The sequence below is a fragment of the Lissotriton vulgaris genome, chromosome 10, assembly GCF_964263255.1.
Source record: "Lissotriton vulgaris chromosome 10, aLisVul1.2, whole genome shotgun sequence".
In the NCBI taxonomy this organism is placed as follows: domain Eukaryota; kingdom Metazoa; phylum Chordata; class Amphibia; order Caudata; family Salamandridae; genus Lissotriton; species Lissotriton vulgaris.
In genome coordinates, this window is record NC_141698.1 from 308,877,556 (window position 1) to 308,895,779 (window position 18,224).

The window sequence follows — 18,224 nt, forward strand, 5'->3', positions numbered from 1 at the left end:
CTCAGTGTAGAAAATGAACAGTGCAGTAAATATAATTGTGCCAATAAACTCCCTGTAGAGTTTAATCCAAATTATCACAGAAGTACTCCGGAAAGGACACTAAAGAGACCCAGCCGAGTCCCTCAAGGTCCTACGCAAAATACCTGAAGTCCCTCGGCGAGAGAATCTAATTCGAGAACAGACCTCTGCTTCAGAAGATAAGAGGGCAGGAAAACTGGAAGATGAGAGGAATAAATCCCTCGCAAATATTGTCCCAAAACTCTACGCAGAAGGAAAATGCTGCCTTCCTCACTGAAATGACGGTTGAAGTGCGCAGAGCGCATAACGCTCGCGCACGAAATCAAGGCAAGCTGGTGTGCTGGAAAAACACTAGAGCGCGAACCACTGAAAATCATCACAGCGGCCATATCGAAAAACCGCGAGACGCAATAATGTTTCTTTAAGGAATCTTTTGGGAGCGCAGTCACCAAAGCGCTCCAGGACAATGGTAAACCCTTCCGAAATGGTTCACTAAAAGAACCTTGATTCTGACTCCTGATACCTGAATTAGAGTTCAAAGGGACCAACCTGACACACACAGGACAGCATTTGAAATGACCTCAGTCCCCGCCACTGTACACTTAAAATGAGTGCCTACCCTAGTCATCAAACCCTCGGAGGATCTCCTCCTTCCACTGGACACTGCCTCAATACCGAAGGTATAAAAAACAGTTCTAGTTACTTTAGATGTAAGCCAAGTTTTCTGAAAAAGGCATATGTCAAACTGGTTTATATATGAGTCTCATTCCTGGTTCTCAAGCTTTTATCCAAGTCCAGTGACATTCCAAGAAATCACCTTAAGGGGAGAATTGGTCACAAACTTCACTCACAAAGACCCTCTCAGGGACAGCCGGGGTAACATTATCCAACCTTTGAAACCCCGGAGGAGTTACATGATAATAAAGCACCACTATCAGCCAGCTTTATCTTACATGTTCCTCCCTCCCTCTCCTGATTTTTGTGTTGTAAAAAGGGGGGGAGATAACCCCAGGTGACCATCACATAAATCAACTTTACAAACAGTGACATTCAACTTTGATGAAGCCCTTGTGCCCTTACCACATTTCCCTCCCTTCTGACTCCTACAGTGAAGCTACTCATAATTTGGGACTTGTCTCCATCCTTGAGTCAGTCAACATGATCCATGAAAACATACCTATTATGCACAGGCACATTGGAGAAAATGCCTCCAATTGGGGGCTGGATCGGGCAGGATGCTGCTGAGAGCAAGCAACTTCTATGTGGAATTGAATGTTGCCCTCCTGCCCAGGAGTGGTGGAGACTTGCAAAAATATCCAAAGGGGAGGAGGATTATTTCGGAACCTTTCGCCTGGAAAGGGTTAACATCAAATAACAATTTAAAGACCACTGCACGGTTCCTAAAATTAATAATAACGCAGTCACTTGGGAAGTCTCTTGGTCCCCTCCCAATCTATCTCACTAGGTGGGAAAAATTGATGTTGTTAGCCCTTGAAGGAGGATAGCTCCTAAACTTTCCTAACCAGTTTAAGCACTTTGTTTTTCAGTTCAGTGTAAGAATACTAATTTCTTGAATAAGAGGCACCCCGCCCCCTCTCTATGTTGATTCTGGAGTGCCAGTTGTCCCCTGGTTTGCACACGGCCTCATATTTGACGGAGCGTCTTTGGCCCAAATTTTAGATCTAGCTGGCATATTATCACAAGGTTCAACAAGAGTGTCGAGATTAGAATTACTTTGGTTCTCCTGTGTGTGGGGAGTGGTTGGCAATGCCTCATTTGAACACAAATTTAGGGGCAGCTCTTATGTATGTATCAATCTCTGCCAACTTTGTCTGAATGGGGGACAGTTGTTTCATTAATATCCCCCTGACCTGATTGATGAAGTCCTCCATAAAGTTGTCCAGCCATTGATATTTGACATTAGCTTCAGGGGCCCCCTTATTAATGGTTGTAGAGATGTAGCCAGACGTAGAGTGCATAGGATAGGCAAGATGCCCAGCAGTATTTACCTTTCTCTTGGTGGCTTTTTTAGTCTTTCTAGATGGTTGGTGCAACCCCCCCCCCCACTGCACTTTCATGACTTGAACCATTGCTATACGTCTTTTCTGTCTTACTACAATCTGCATTTTCTTGACCAGTTTGTTGGTCAGGGATCTCAATAGGGGGTAGGAATAAGGGGCCTGAGTCTGCCACAGAATCACCACCACCCAAAGAGAAGCGCCTCTCAGTGAGTTCGATTTCGGTTGCAATTACCCCTATTGCCCTTTGAAGCATCTAGTCAATGGAAGTATATTTGGGGGAGTTGAGATCGCCGCCCTCCAATTTTCCGTTTAACTATGCTGATTATTAAATGTATCAGCCAGCATTCATTTGCAGCTCTTTAATTAGGTGCAATGTCCTGCAAAGTCAACTTCTTAAGCAGCGCCTGGCGACTCAAACTGTTTCTGGGAGTTGTTGTGGGCTCTATGGCACAGCAACACTGTGAAGCGGAGGTTCCCTTAGAGAGCGATGTTTTTTAGGGGTGGTAGATTTCTGTGGCAAAATGTGTCCTTCTGCAAGTTTTCTTTGCTACTAGTCAAACAGACCTACCCTCTGGCCGCACCCAATCTATAGGGCTACTTCCGTGAGCTGGGCTTAAGCTGTGCCTAGCTTAAGCCTGCTTACAGTGCCTTGATGCTGTCTTGATACATCCTCGCCTGACAGTAGATGTGAGGAGCACACTGTGGCCCGAAGCCGAGGCTGCAGTGGAGGCTGCAATGGAGGCTGCATTCACGCTGGTGCCTAGTTCCTGGAAGCTGAGGACACCTAATGTTGCTCTCTGCCTCCCGATACATTGGACTTTCTCAGGTCAGTGCATTGAAAGATTTAGTCAACACCTACAGTAAGACTATTGAGATGGCTAGTAACACTCCCAACACATGAAAAGTGGCTAGCTACTACTCGGATATTTGCATTTGTTGCAAAAATAAGGTCTTCTCAAAGAATGAGTCTGCACTCTCTCTTGTCGAGGGGTATGTTAGCTAAAGTACACTGTACATTTTAATTATAATGCAGCTCATGAAAGTCACTTCTTACAAAACCTCTTATAGTTCATCATAGCAAACACTTTTGCAGCACCTACCAGGGTATATATAGGCTATGAAGATGTTTATGTCACAAAGTGTCTAAGATAACAGCACTAACTTAATGATTTGTGTTTATAAAAAAGCTGTACCACGGAGCCACTGAGTTAAAATGCTGTACATACTGATGGCACGAATAGCTGCCAGATGCCTGTAACGCTGTCTGAAAGCTGCCAAATTTCAGGAATAACCCCTGTCCATGGCCACCAACCACTTCCATCTGGAGAGTCATGGATCCTCTACTTAGGTGTCTATACTGCCTTTGAAACCAGGCAACTCAAATGCATGCTGTGGTATCCTGGAACAGAAGCACAGCTAGCTTGTGTTGTGATGCGGCCTCTGGTCAGCACTTTCTAGTCTTATCTCAAGGGGATGCTAACCCCCCCCAACTACTATTGTGCCGCCTCTCAAGAAATGAGAAAATAAACAGTGTGGTGCAAATCTATTTGCCAAAATATAAGGTGAAAAAGCTGCTGCAAAGTAGAGGAACAACTCTAGAGAACAGAAAAAGACGAAAGGAAATAAAACAAGATACAGAAAATAGCACACAGAGAAAACAATATACGAATGGACAAGCAACACAGAACTGCAAAGAAAGAAGGGACTTCAGTAAAATAGACAATATTCATGATGGAGTAGAACCCATGGAGCATTGTGGCACACTGCATTCACCCGCCTTCTGAGACATATAGTTATAGTAAAAGGGCTCATCTTATATTGACCTAGAAGGGCAGCAGACATGTTGGAATAGGAAGAACACACCAGGAAAACAAAAAACCAGCAACATATTGGAAAATAATTTGTAAACACTTCCCATTATCACCAGGTCAGGCAAATGAGATATGGATGGTGTTTGCATAAATATCCCAAAGACTTTGGCTCTGTACCTGTGCCTAGCTGTCCTTTTTCAAAAACATTGCCCCACAGCTCCCCTCTACATCAACTCTGAGCCCCCTTAAGAAGTAGCCCCCAATCGTGAATCCAACAGCTTGCATGAAAGGCACCCAATAAACAAAACCAGCAGAGGGACTAGAATTTAAACAAACACAAGGAGATGATGGATTGAGTGCCGAAACTTTTCAAACATTCACCCCCAGTCACAGATCTCAGTTGAATCCATCATTGCTCTTTAACTCACTGTGCCACACCTCTTCAGACCTAGCTATATGGAAATCAGTCTTGACCCTGTGCCTCGTGGGAACAGTCCAGCCTGAACTGCCAAGCCAGGTCTTCCCTGGACCAGAACCAAGCATCCTGGGACCGGGTTTGGGGTAACACCCCTCATCAGCCAGGCTAGTTTGAATCTAGTGGCAAAGTGAGCAAGGGGTCCACGTCTGGGCATACCCTGCCAACTTATGGTGAGCAAAGCAAACGCAAGGAGATGATCAGCGGAGTGCTGAAACATTTCAGACACTCACCCCCAGTCACAGATCTGGGTTGAATCCATCATCGTCCTTTAGCTCACTTTACCACCTCAGTTAAGACCCAGCTATATGCAGATCAGTCTTGACACTGTGCCTCATGGGAACAGTCGAGCCCGAACTGCCAAGCCAGATCATCCCTGGACCGGAAACAAGCATCCTGGGACCGGTTTCAGTGTAACACCCCCTCATAAGCCAGGCTAGCTTGAATCCATTTGCAAAGTGAGCAAGGGACCCACGTCTGGACATACCCTGCCAATTTAGGGTAAACAAAGCAAACACAATATTATGATGGATGGAGTGCTGAAGCTTTTCAGACACTCACCCCAGTCACAGATCTGGGTTGAATCCATCATCATTCTTTAGCTCACTTTACCACCCCAGTTCAGACCCAGCTAAATACAAATCAGTCTTGACCCCGTGCCTCACGGGAACAGACCAGCCCGAACGGCTAAGCCAGGTCTTCTTTGGACTGGAAACAAGCATCCTGGGACCAGTTTCAGGGTAACACCCCTCATCAGCCAAGCTAGCAGTGGCAGAGAAGTTAAGACATGGGTGGCCATTGGGCTGTACAGGCTCCCCCTTTCCAGTCCTACTTTGTTGGCTCTCATAAAGAATTGAGATGTGGATAGAATAATATTCAGTGGGTGAGATTCACTGAAACATTACATTCAGCACTTCTTTGTTTTTCCAAGTAAAATACCCATACAAAGGGTAAAGTAGGAAAGTGATCTAAATCAAATGTATCAACTTTTTGGATTGGTGCTGTCAACAAAAGAGGAGCAGATCTGCTCAAAGTGCTGATTTGGGACTTACTTTCCATTGCAATATACAGTTGGGTAATGTAAAGTGAAATAGAGCTTGTAAGACATGGGGTTATTGGTTGGGGTGTGACCCCTAGTCATGCAGCAACCACAATGCCTGCCAGGGTGAGGTACAAGCCAATCCTAAATAAATCTGTGCTCTAACCTTGGGTAGCTTGGCACAGAGATACCAGGCTCAACTTAGAAGCAATGTGTAAAGTATTTGTGTAATACTTCAAACAGTAACACAGTGAAAACACACCACAAAAGGATCCCATGACACTTTAGAAAAATAGAATACTTCTGGTCAATAAAAAAGACTAACATTTAAAAAATTCAATTAGTAGAATTGGAGATAAGCAAGTTTAAAGATTTCAGTAAAAAAAGTGCAGACAAGCACAAATTGTCATTCGCCAAATAGGTGTAATAAACTCACTCCAGTGTTAACCTATGAGAGAGGTAGACCTTGCAGTAGTGAAAAACAAATGTAAGAGTTTTTCACTACCAGAACTTGTAAAACTTAATAGAACTTGGCCTACCTTTTAAATAGAATGCAGCCTGGCCTCTGGATATTTTGGATATTTGGATAGGTATTTATAGAGCGCAAACGTTCGCTCCGGAGGGAGCATCATGGCGCTGAGCTGTCAGGGTCTACCGTAGGAGAGTCATATATATTAAAGAGGAAGGTTTGGGCCTGGTAAAAGATTTGTTTTGCCAGCTCTAATTAGCAGTTTAGAGCTGCACACAGAGACTGCAACGGCAGACCTGAGACATGTTTAAAGGGCCACTTAAGTGGGTGTCACAATCAGTGCTGCAGGGCAATGGTAGCATTTAATTTAAAGGCCCTGGGTACATGGAGTAACACTGTAATAAGGACTTACAAGTAAGTTAAATATGCCAATTGGGATAAGCAAATGCCACCACGTTTTAAGCAGGGACCACAAGCACTTTAGCACTGGTTAGCAGTTTTAATGTGCACAGAGTCCTAAGGGCAGCAAATACTAGGGGACAGATTTGCGAACCTGTGTGAACATGCAAACACCTTTTGGGCCATGTACAGAGCCTATTTAGCAAGTCGCAATTTGGTTCAGACTCTCTATATAGGTTTTGCGACTCGCTATTTGGAAGGGGCATTCCCTGTCAAATAGCGAGCCTCAAAACCATGTACACATGTTTTGCGACCGCAATTGTGGTTGCAAAACACTCGCAATTACCACCTGTAATGCATTTGCAAATGGAAGGGGTCCCCAGGAGACCACTTCCCCTTTGCAAATACATGTGAAATTATTTTTTAAGGGCAGGCAGTTGTGCCACGGACCACTGCCTGCCCTTAAAAAATGAAACGAAAACGTTTCACTTTTTTTTTTTAAATGCACCCCTTTTTCCTTTAAGGAAATCAGACTGCTTCAAAAAAACAAAACTGCTTTATTTAAAAGCAGTCCCAAACATGGTGGTCTGTCTTGCCCAGCAGGCCACCATCCCTGCGAGGACTGGCATTCCCAATGGGCTTGCAAATTGTGAGAGGCTCATTAATAATAATGAGCCTCAGAACTTGCGGCAAGCATTGGGAATTGCAAACAGTGTTAAACAAACTATTGTACATTTTATTTAGCGCCTTGCAATTTGCCAGTCACAATGTGTCACATATTGAGAGGCACTAAATGAAATGATCGTACATCTGGCCCTAGATCAGCAAAAATAAGTGGGGCAAGCAAACATTTTGCGGAAAGACTACACTAAGGCTGACAGGTCTGAAAGAGCTTTGCTCTTCTTTGCACTGCTTTGCTTTGAGATGCATCCCATAGGCAGGCGCAGCGCGTGCAGGTAAGAGCGGTGTATGTCAACAGACCACGATGAGGTAAACATAAATTTAAAAAAATGAAAACCACTATCCTTGTGCTCGCCCCATTGAACGGCTTGGCAATGCAACGAGTGTAAGGTAAGTGTTTTTTGTTGATTTAAATTTAAGTTTGCCTCATCTGTCGACCCCCCACCCCGTCCCCCTGACCCAGCGCTCTTACCTGCACAGGCCCCGTCTGCCCATTGGTGATGTACAGCTATACCTAAGCAACTACTCATCAGTTTAATGCAAATCCCTACCTACTAACATTTGTAGACAGGGTCTTACCTAACCCTGGGCGAAGCACTACGCTACGCTCGCGGAGTTTGCGAAGTTTGCGCAACTTCGCACTATGCGAGCTGCACAGAGCACAGTGCGAACACGCGTAGTGCAGCGTAGCGTAGTGCAGTGCTCATTTTTTGCTTGTTCGCGGTCCTAAACCGACCGCGAGCAATCAAAATGACATCCCAGCGAGATTCTCAACGCGGGGAGGTAAGGTTTCTCATTGTGAGTGGTTGCGCATGCTCGCGGCCGCTCTCAATGAGAAACTACCAGTTTGCGTTGAGAAAGCTGCAGCTCGAGTAATAATCTACTCGAGCAGCAGAAAACTACAGCTCGCACTGTGCAAGATGCCGTTTTCAATGATTGCACAGTGCCGGATGCTTGTCCGCACTGTGCAATCATTGAAAACACATCTTGCACAGTGCGAACATGCTACTACGCAGCTCACGTAGTGCTACGTGAAGTTCGCTTAGTGCGAAGTGCACTTCGTGTAGCCTTGCGTAGCGCTACTTCGCGAACTACGCCCACCCTTAGTCTTAGTTACCCAAAAAAATACACTTCCTCGAGGCAGGAGCATAGAAGGGGAAACGTTTTCTTTTCTCCAAAAGATTCTAACTTTGCATGTTCCAGGTTGTACAGCAGACATAAAAGAGGGGAACATTTAAAAGTAAGGCTCAACAGAGTATTTTGCACTGGGAGGGTATCCTGCTAGAAAAAACCTATGCTAGACTCATGCACACACCTCTGCACTATTCTGTGCAGGTGTGCATGTGGCGTTAGGCACCCAGAAATGTCACCAATACTTAGGAGAAAAGCAGCAGCACCATATTTTTAGAGATGTGGCGCTGTCCTGCTCTCACCATTTCATGCAACGCAGAGCAGCATGTTTCATTGTTGCGCTGTGTTGCGAGAAAAACAATACATTTGCCTCTCATGTTGATTAGTCTGCACTACTTGCACATTGCAGATTTGAATATTGACTGGTGACTATGTCCTGTGATCTTCATGTGGGCCTATAATTAAAACCAATTGGTTTGATAATATTAATAGATGGTATTTTTCTACAGTGCTATACGGCCACTTCCTGTACAAAATGTGCTGAAGAGTATTAGTATTATTGCTATTGTTAGCAGTACTAATATTAGTAGGGGTAGTATTTCTAGCTGAATTAGTATTGTCATACAACTGCCAATTACACTACTACTAGTAGTAAAATTATGACTATTAATAATAAAATAATAATAATAAAATAATAGTTGTTAATACTATTATTACTATTATTGTTATATTATTAGTCGTAGTCGTAGTGGCAGCAGAGGCAGTAGCAGTAAGAGTATTACCTAATCCCCTGAAAGTAGATGTTATGCATGTCTCATGCTGACAGTCCCTGCCCTATCTCAAAGAGGCTCTGCCAGAGTTCGTAGCTGTCGGAATAAGAATTATATTTTGATTCAAAGAGGAAAAAACACTCTCTCCTTTTAGCACCCCTGACGGGTGGTTTATCACACTCTCTCCTTTCACCACCCCTAAAGGGTGGGTTCTCTCACTCTCTCTTTTCACCAACCCTGAAGGGTGGGTTCTCACACTCTCTCCTTTCACCACCCCTGAAGAGTGGGTTATCACACTCTCTCCCCTGAAGGGTGGGTACTCACACTCTCTCCTTTCACCAACCCTGAAGGGTGGGTTCTCACACTCTCTCCTTTCACCACCCCTGAAGGGTGGGTTTTCAGTCTCTCCTTTCACCACCCCTTAAGGGTGGGTTATCATACTCTCTCCTTTCACCCCCCCTAAAGGATGGGTTCTCACACTCTCTCCTTTCACCACCCGTGAAGGGTGGGTTATCACACTCTCTCCTTTCACAACCCCATCTCAGTTGAATCCATCATTGCTCTTTAACTCACTGTGCCACACCTCTTCAGACCTAGCTATATGGAAATCAGTCTTGACCCTGTGCCTCGTGGGAACAGTCCAGCCTGAACTGCCAAGCCAGGTCTTCCCTGGACCAGAACCAAGCATCCTGGGACCGGGTTTGGGGTAACACCCCTCATCAGCCAGGCTAGTTTGAATCTAGTGGCAAAGTGAGCAAGGGGTCCACGTCTGGGCATACCCTGCCAACTTATGGTGAGCAAAGCAAACGCAAGGAGATGATCAGCGGAGTGCTGAAACATTTCAGACACTCACCCCCAGTCACAGATCTGGGTTGAATCCATCATCGTCCTTTAGCTCACTTTACCACCTCAGTTAAGACCCAGCTATATGCAGATCAGTCTTGACACTGTGCCTCATGGGAACAGTCGAGCCCGAACTGCCAAGCCAGATCATCCCTGGACCGGAAACAAGCATCCTGGGACCGGTTTCAGTGTAACACCCCCTCATAAGCCAGGCTAGCTTGAATCCATTTGCAAAGTGAGCAAGGGACCCACGTCTGGACATACCCTGCCAATTTAGGGTAAACAAAGCAAACACAATATTATGATGGATGGAGTGCTGAAGCTTTTCAGACACTCACCCCAGTCACAGATCTGGGTTGAATCCATCATCATTCTTTAGCTCACTTTACCACCCCAGTTCAGACCCAGCTAAATACAAATCAGTCTTGACCCCGTGCCTCACGGGAACAGACCAGCCCGAACGGCTAAGCCAGGTCTTCTTTGGACTGGAAACAAGCATCCTGGGACCAGTTTCAGGGTAACACCCCTCATCAGCCAAGCTAGCAGTGGCAGAGAAGTTAAGACATGGGTGGCCATTGGGCTGTACAGGCTCCCCCTTTCCAGTCCTACTTTGTTGGCTCTCATAAAGAATTGAGATGTGGATAGAATAATATTCAGTGGGTGAGATTCACTGAAACATTACATTCAGCACTTCTTTGTTTTTCCAAGTAAAATACCCATACAAAGGGTAAAGTAGGAAAGTGATCTAAATCAAATGTATCAACTTTTTGGATTGGTGCTGTCAACAAAAGAGGAGCAGATCTGCTCAAAGTGCTGATTTGGGACTTACTTTCCATTGCAATATACAGTTGGGTAATGTAAAGTGAAATAGAGCTTGTAAGACATGGGGTTATTGGTTGGGGTGTGACCCCTAGTCATGCAGCAACCACAATGCCTGCCAGGGTGAGGTACAAGCCAATCCTAAATAAATCTGTGCTCTAACCTTGGGTAGCTTGGCACAGAGATACCAGGCTCAACTTAGAAGCAATGTGTAAAGTATTTGTGTAATACTTCAAACAGTAACACAGTGAAAACACACCACAAAAGGATCCCATGACACTTTAGAAAAATAGAATACTTCTGGTCAATAAAAAAGACTAACATTTAAAAAATTCAATTAGTAGAATTGGAGATAAGCAAGTTTAAAGATTTCAGTAAAAAAAGTGCAGACAAGCACAAATTGTCATTCGCCAAATAGGTGTAATAAACTCACTCCAGTGTTAACCTATGAGAGAGGTAGACCTTGCAGTAGTGAAAAACAAATGTAAGAGTTTTTCACTACCAGAACTTGTAAAACTTAATAGAACTTGGCCTACCTTTTAAATAGAATGCAGCCTGGCCTCTGGATATTTTGGATATTTGGATAGGTATTTATAGAGCGCAAACGTTCGCTCCGGAGGGAGCATCATGGCGCTGAGCTGTCAGGGTCTACCGTAGGAGAGTCATATATATTAAAGAGGAAGGTTTGGGCCTGGTAAAAGATTTGTTTTGCCAGCTCTAATTAGCAGTTTAGAGCTGCACACAGAGACTGCAACGGCAGACCTGAGACATGTTTAAAGGGCCACTTAAGTGGGTGTCACAATCAGTGCTGCAGGGCAATGGTAGCATTTAATTTAAAGGCCCTGGGTACATGGAGTAACACTGTAATAAGGACTTACAAGTAAGTTAAATATGCCAATTGGGATAAGCAAATGCCACCACGTTTTAAGCAGGGACCACAAGCACTTTAGCACTGGTTAGCAGTTTTAATGTGCACAGAGTCCTAAGGGCAGCAAATACTAGGGGACAGATTTGCGAACCTGTGTGAACATGCAAACACCTTTTGGGCCATGTACAGAGCCTATTTAGCAAGTCGCAATTTGGTTCAGACTCTCTATATAGGTTTTGCGACTCGCTATTTGGAAGGGGCATTCCCTGTCAAATAGCGAGCCTCAAAACCATGTACACATGTTTTGCGACCGCAATTGTGGTTGCAAAACACTCGCAATTACCACCTGTAATGCATTTGCAAATGGAAGGGGTCCCCAGGAGACCACTTCCCCTTTGCAAATACATGTGAAATTATTTTTTAAGGGCAGGCAGTTGTGCCACGGACCACTGCCTGCCCTTAAAAAATGAAACGAAAACGTTTCACTTTTTTTTTTTAAATGCACCCCTTTTTCCTTTAAGGAAATCAGACTGCTTCAAAAAAACAAAACTGCTTTATTTAAAAGCAGTCCCAAACATGGTGGTCTGTCTTGCCCAGCAGGCCACCATCCCTGCGAGGACTGGCATTCCCAATGGGCTTGCAAATTGTGAGAGGCTCATTAATAATAATGAGCCTCAGAACTTGCGGCAAGCATTGGGAATTGCAAACAGTGTTAAACAAACTATTGTACATTTTATTTAGCGCCTTGCAATTTGCCAGTCACAATGTGTCACATATTGAGAGGCACTAAATGAAATGATCGTACATCTGGCCCTAGATCAGCAAAAATAAGTGGGGCAAGCAAACATTTTGCGGAAAGACTACACTAAGGCTGACAGGTCTGAAAGAGCTTTGCTCTTCTTTGCACTGCTTTGCTTTGAGATGCATCCCATAGGCAGGCGCAGCGCGTGCAGGTAAGAGCGGTGTATGTCAACAGACCACGATGAGGTAAACATAAATTTAAAAAAATGAAAACCACTATCCTTGTGCTCGCCCCATTGAACGGCTTGGCAATGCAACGAGTGTAAGGTAAGTGTTTTTTGTTGATTTAAATTTAAGTTTGCCTCATCTGTCGACCCCCCACCCCGTCCCCCTGACCCAGCGCTCTTACCTGCACAGGCCCCGTCTGCCCATTGGTGATGTACAGCTATACCTAAGCAACTACTCATCAGTTTAATGCAAATCCCTACCTACTAACATTTGTAGACAGGGTCTTACCTAACCCTGGGCGAAGCACTACGCTACGCTCGCGGAGTTTGCGAAGTTTGCGCAACTTCGCACTACGCGAGCTGCACAGAGCACAGTGCGAACACGCGTAGTGCAGCGTAGCGTAGTGCAGTGCTCATTTTTTGCTTGTTCGCGGTCCTAAACCGACCGCGAGCAATCAAAATGACATCCCAGCGAGATTCTCAACGCGGGGAGGTAAGGTTTCTCATTGTGAGTGGTTGCGCATGCTCGCGGCCGCTCTCAATGAGAAACTACCAGTTTGCGTTGAGAAAGCTGCAGCTCGAGTAATAATCTACTCGAGCAGCAGAAAACTACAGCTCGCACTGTGCAAGATGCCGTTTTCAATGATTGCACAGTGCCGGATGCTTGTCCGCACTGTGCAATCATTGAAAACACATCTTGCACAGTGCGAACATGCTACTACGCAGCTCACGTAGTGCTACGTGAAGTTCGCTTAGTGCGAAGTGCACTTCGTGTAGCCTTGCGTAGCGCTACTTCGCGAACTACGCCCACCCTTAGTCTTAGTTACCCAAAAAAATACACTTCCTCGAGGCAGGAGCATAGAAGGGGAAACGTTTTCTTTTCTCCAAAAGATTCTAACTTTGCATGTTCCAGGTTGTACAGCAGACATAAAAGAGGGGAACATTTAAAAGTAAGGCTCAACAGAGTATTTTGCACTGGGAGGGTATCCTGCTAGAAAAAACCTATGCTAGACTCATGCACACACCTCTGCACTATTCTGTGCAGGTGTGCATGTGGCGTTAGGCACCCAGAAATGTCACCAATACTTAGGAGAAAAGCAGCAGCACCATATTTTTAGAGATGTGGCGCTGTCCTGCTCTCACCATTTCATGCAACGCAGAGCAGCATGTTTCATTGTTGCGCTGTGTTGCGAGAAAAACAATACATTTGCCTCTCATGTTGATTAGTCTGCACTACTTGCACATTGCAGATTTGAATATTGACTGGTGACTATGTCCTGTGATCTTCATGTGGGCCTATAATTAAAACCAATTGGTTTGATAATATTAATAGATGGTATTTTTCTACAGTGCTATACGGCCACTTCCTGTACAAAATGTGCTGAAGAGTATTAGTATTATTGCTATTGTTAGCAGTACTAATATTAGTAGGGGTAGTATTTCTAGCTGAATTAGTATTGTCATACAACTGCCAATTACACTACTACTAGTAGTAAAATTATGACTATTAATAATAAAATAATAATAATAAAATAATAGTTGTTAATACTATTATTACTATTATTGTTATATTATTAGTCGTAGTCGTAGTGGCAGCAGAGGCAGTAGCAGTAAGAGTATTACCTAATCCCCTGAAAGTAGATGTTATGCATGTCTCATGCTGACAGTCCCTGCCCTATCTCAAAGAGGCTCTGCCAGAGTTCGTAGCTGTCGGAATAAGAATTATATTTTGATTCAAAGAGGAAAAAACACTCTCTCCTTTTAGCACCCCTGACGGGTGGTTTATCACACTCTCTCCTTTCACCACCCCTAAAGGGTGGGTTCTCTCACTCTCTCTTTTCACCAACCCTGAAGGGTGGGTTCTCACACTCTCTCCTTTCACCACCCCTGAAGAGTGGGTTATCACACTCTCTCCCCTGAAGGGTGGGTACTCACACTCTCTCCTTTCACCAACCCTGAAGGGTGGGTTCTCACACTCTCTCCTTTCACCACCCCTGAAGGGTGGGTTTTCAGTCTCTCCTTTCACCACCCCTTAAGGGTGGGTTATCATACTCTCTCCTTTCACCCCCCCTAAAGGATGGGTTCTCACACTCTCTCCTTTCACCACCCGTGAAGGGTGGGTTATCACACTCTCTCCTTTCACAACCCCAGAAGGGTGGGTTCTCACATTCTGTCCTTTCACCACCCCAGAAGAGTGGGTTATCACACTCTCCTTTCACCACCCCTGAAGGCGGTGATTAATTTGTACAATATTAAGCGCCAGGGCTCTGACCAGGAAGCCACTGCAGCTTGCACCACCCATTGCCCTTGTCATTGCTGCCAAAACAACTACTAACCAGCTCTCCCACATGTAAATGCGACCGTTCAGATTATTCCAGGTCCCCAAAGGAATGGCTAGGGAGGCAGCTATTAATAATTTTTTTAATGTATATTGTTCTCCTAAACAACTATTAAACTGTTCATCTCTAAATTATGTGAGCAGCGCCACCTTGTGGCAGACTGCCCTAAGTGTGGTGTTGACAATTAGGTGCCGGTGCCAATCACCGGAAACGAATTAAGTGCCGGTGCTCAGCACCGGAAAGCACCGGCTCAAATTAAGCAATGCCGGAAGGGTGGATTCTCACACTCTCTCCTTTCACCACCCCTGAGGGGTCAGTTCTACGTCCCACTTACAGCTAATTGGTAAAGAAGAGACAGAGAAAGCTGGCACTGCGGGTTGTGCGGGTATGTGCCACATGGCATGATTGGACTATCTGGGACAATGCTTATTGCTGAGTAGACACGATCTTAACATGGGAATGCTTTCTGCTGTCACTAGTTTTTGCTGAGCGGTTTCAAAAAGTTCGCTCCTGCAAACTGCTCAATAGCTTCATATGTTTTTCACGGTTATTTGAAGTTAAAGCGGTGTAGCAGTGCGACCCAAATGCTGGGTTATTTTAACTATTGCTATCTTTATACACAAAGGCCTTTCTCAGTCACTTGACCATGACTTGTTGTTCTTCAGATATGAACAGTAAAATGATGGACTTCGAGACCTTCCTGCCTATGCTTCAACATGTGTCCAAGTCCAAAGAGAAGGGAACCTTCGAGGACTTTGTGGAAGGCCTGCGAGTGTTTGACAAAGAAGGAAATGGCACCGTCATGGGGGCCGAGCTTCGCCATGTTTTGGCTACTCTAGGTATGAACTGGAATTATTTACTTATATTATACTTGTCTCTTTCTCTCCCTCTCTCCCATTTACACCACATTTACCAATCTCTGGAGGTACCATGGCCTCAAGTCCCCCCCTAATTCTCTTCCAACTATTCCATATCCATTACACCTATCTCTCGCCTCCGCACTATCCTCCACTGTGTCAGAACTATTTTGTGAATGAATCATTGAAGAATCAACATTTCCCAGCATGTATTGGTGCTATTTGAATTTGTGATAAGTGCGGAACTCATCTTAAACCATCTGTGATTATTATTTTTGAACTATGGAACTAAGTGCAATATGCGACCTCAAATGCTTGATTAGATTTCACTTATCGAGTATATCTAGAATAAAGAAATAATTGCGGAGTGTTGTGTTCTTGAAGAGGCTACATGATATGCCATGCCTCATGCTGGACAAATATAATGCATTCCATTTTTTTTTTAAGTTGACTACTCCTACGACCATATTGGCCAATACTGATGTTGTATTTTGAAATTTTGACCGCCCAAGATGTAGGGGAAATTCTACTTTTGCACAGAGGCAGCAGCACTTTCTAGAATACATTTTCTGAATTAAAGACGTTTGTATTCAACAAGTAGATTTGTTTGCTTTCTTATTTAATAATGATTTAAGCAACAACAACTACGACAAGTACATTAATGGGTTCATTAGCCAGTCTTCTCTTTGAGTCAGAACTTTTTAAGTATATCATCCTATTTGAGTGCTGGGTCTTCTAAATGTGCGTTGCATTTTATTAATCACTTACCAATGCTTTCGTACCGGATGTATTACTTTACAACGCATACTTTTACAACGCCTACCTTTACAACGCATTTTTTACACCGCAACATCCATTACAACGCATACCATTACAACGCATGCCATTACAACGAATTCTTTGAAACTACCTTTACAACGCATTCCACTACAACGCATACTACATTTACAACGCATAACATTACATTGCATGTAATGTAAGTGTTGGATAGTGTAGGGGTTAATATTACTATTCTAACTCCAGGGGGTGCAACAGTAGGGTAAGTGTTGGATAGTGTAGGGGTTAAAATTACTATTCTAACTCCAGGGGGTGCAACAGTAGGGTAAGTGTTGGATAGTGTAAGGGTACTATGTGTTGTAATGCTATGCGCTGTAATGCTATGCGTTGTAATGACTGCGTTGTAATGGCATGCATTGTAGTGGTGTGCGTTGTAGTGTCATGCGTTGTAATGGTTGCGTTGTAAATGCATGCGTTGTAATGGATGTTGCGTTGTAAAAGTTTTGTTGTAATGGTAGTGTGTTGTAAAAGTTGCGGTGTAAAGGTTGTTTCCCTTTCGTACCACATTAAGCACCTGATTCCAACTTAATCGCAGTTTAGTGTCCACCGCACAAACCCATTTGTGTTCAGGGGTCGTAAATTTGATTTTGGTGGTATTTGCTCGCAGAAGGGGTAGTTCTATTGGTTCACTTCCTTGCCAAGTTAGTACTGTAGCTTGAACCTCCTTCTAGAGGAGGCTGATGTTTGACAATATTTTGCAAAGACACTTATTTTTCCTCTGCTCTCTGATACTAAAACTTTACGGTACCAAATTCGTCTATAAGGCGTCCGGTTTCAAATGTTGCCTATGCTGTCAAGCTTTTGGGGCCAAAATGATAATTTGAGGGTGTTTGGATTTGTCATCGACCTGCAAGTCTAGGGATAATGGGGATTCCCATGTTAACAGTGACACACTGGCGGCGCAAGGGCCTTGTAAGAATAAACTTCTGTTTTTTGAAGATATATTTATTTACTGACTGTATCCCCTCAGAAGGGCACATAATACGGAACTCAGTGAGGGCACTTCTATGTTTATGGAAATTCAAAGCGCTATTTAGAACCATGTTCTGGTGTTAGAAGACGTGCAGATGATATTTAAAACTGGAGCCTGTCAGGAGATGCGGGCAAATTCTACTTATTCCTGTCCACAAAGTGGATGAATCCGTGAAATAGGTGCAAAAAGGTTTGTACACATTACTGATTGTATAGAACAACAACAACGGCGAAGACAGAAATATCGCCTTCCAAAAATATTGACTGGAGAATAGCATTTAATTTCACATATTTATTCTCACCTCCGATCAACTGCACTGATACAAACTGGTTATACACATATTTACAAGAATATTTACATATAATGTACAGAGTAAAAAAAAATCCTAAATTAAAAAAGTTCCTAATTCATAGACATTTACAAAATAAAAAGATCACACAATGAACCCCTCAGACACTCCGATCTCAAGGCCCTAGATCTCTCATGTCTAGCTGAGTCTAAGGCTTTAGAGGCAGGGAATGCTACACTAGGACTAGTGTAGGATTTACATATCCTCAGTACTTTGTATAATCTTGTACCCATCAAGTCACAAAGTGGTACAATCCATCTAGTTCCCTGTCTTGAGTCGCTTTGCTCGTTTAATTGGCATGTGGGACAGTGATTATAATTCAATTGATTGTGCCCCCACCTGCTGGTAAAGAAGGCTAACAAAAGAGTTCTCAACCTCAAATGAATTTACAAACATCTTGGTGAAGGAGAATTGATGTAATTCAGGAACTCTTAGCCTTTCAGGGCCAAACATGTGCCTGCTCAACTGTCCAAGGATAAGACTAATTGCAAGTTCTCCCATTTGCATCTTTATTTTACGTATTACGCATGATAAAAGAAATCAAGGAGGTGCTATGC

The 18,224-nt window shown here is 43.9% G+C and overlaps 1 protein-coding gene across 1 annotated transcript in view; it reads left to right on the top strand.

The window, feature by feature from the left end:
* The window catches only part of LOC147685167 (myosin light chain 1, cardiac muscle-like), a 269,006-nt gene that overhangs the window by 202,695 nt on the left and 48,087 nt on the right, over nt 1-18,224 (top strand). Inside the window, exon 4 of the mRNA XM_086941075.1 lies at nt 15,317-15,490. Within this exon, the coding sequence (XP_086797201.1) occupies nt 15,317-15,490 (174 nt within the window). The remainder of the gene's footprint in view (nt 1-15,316; nt 15,491-18,224) is intronic.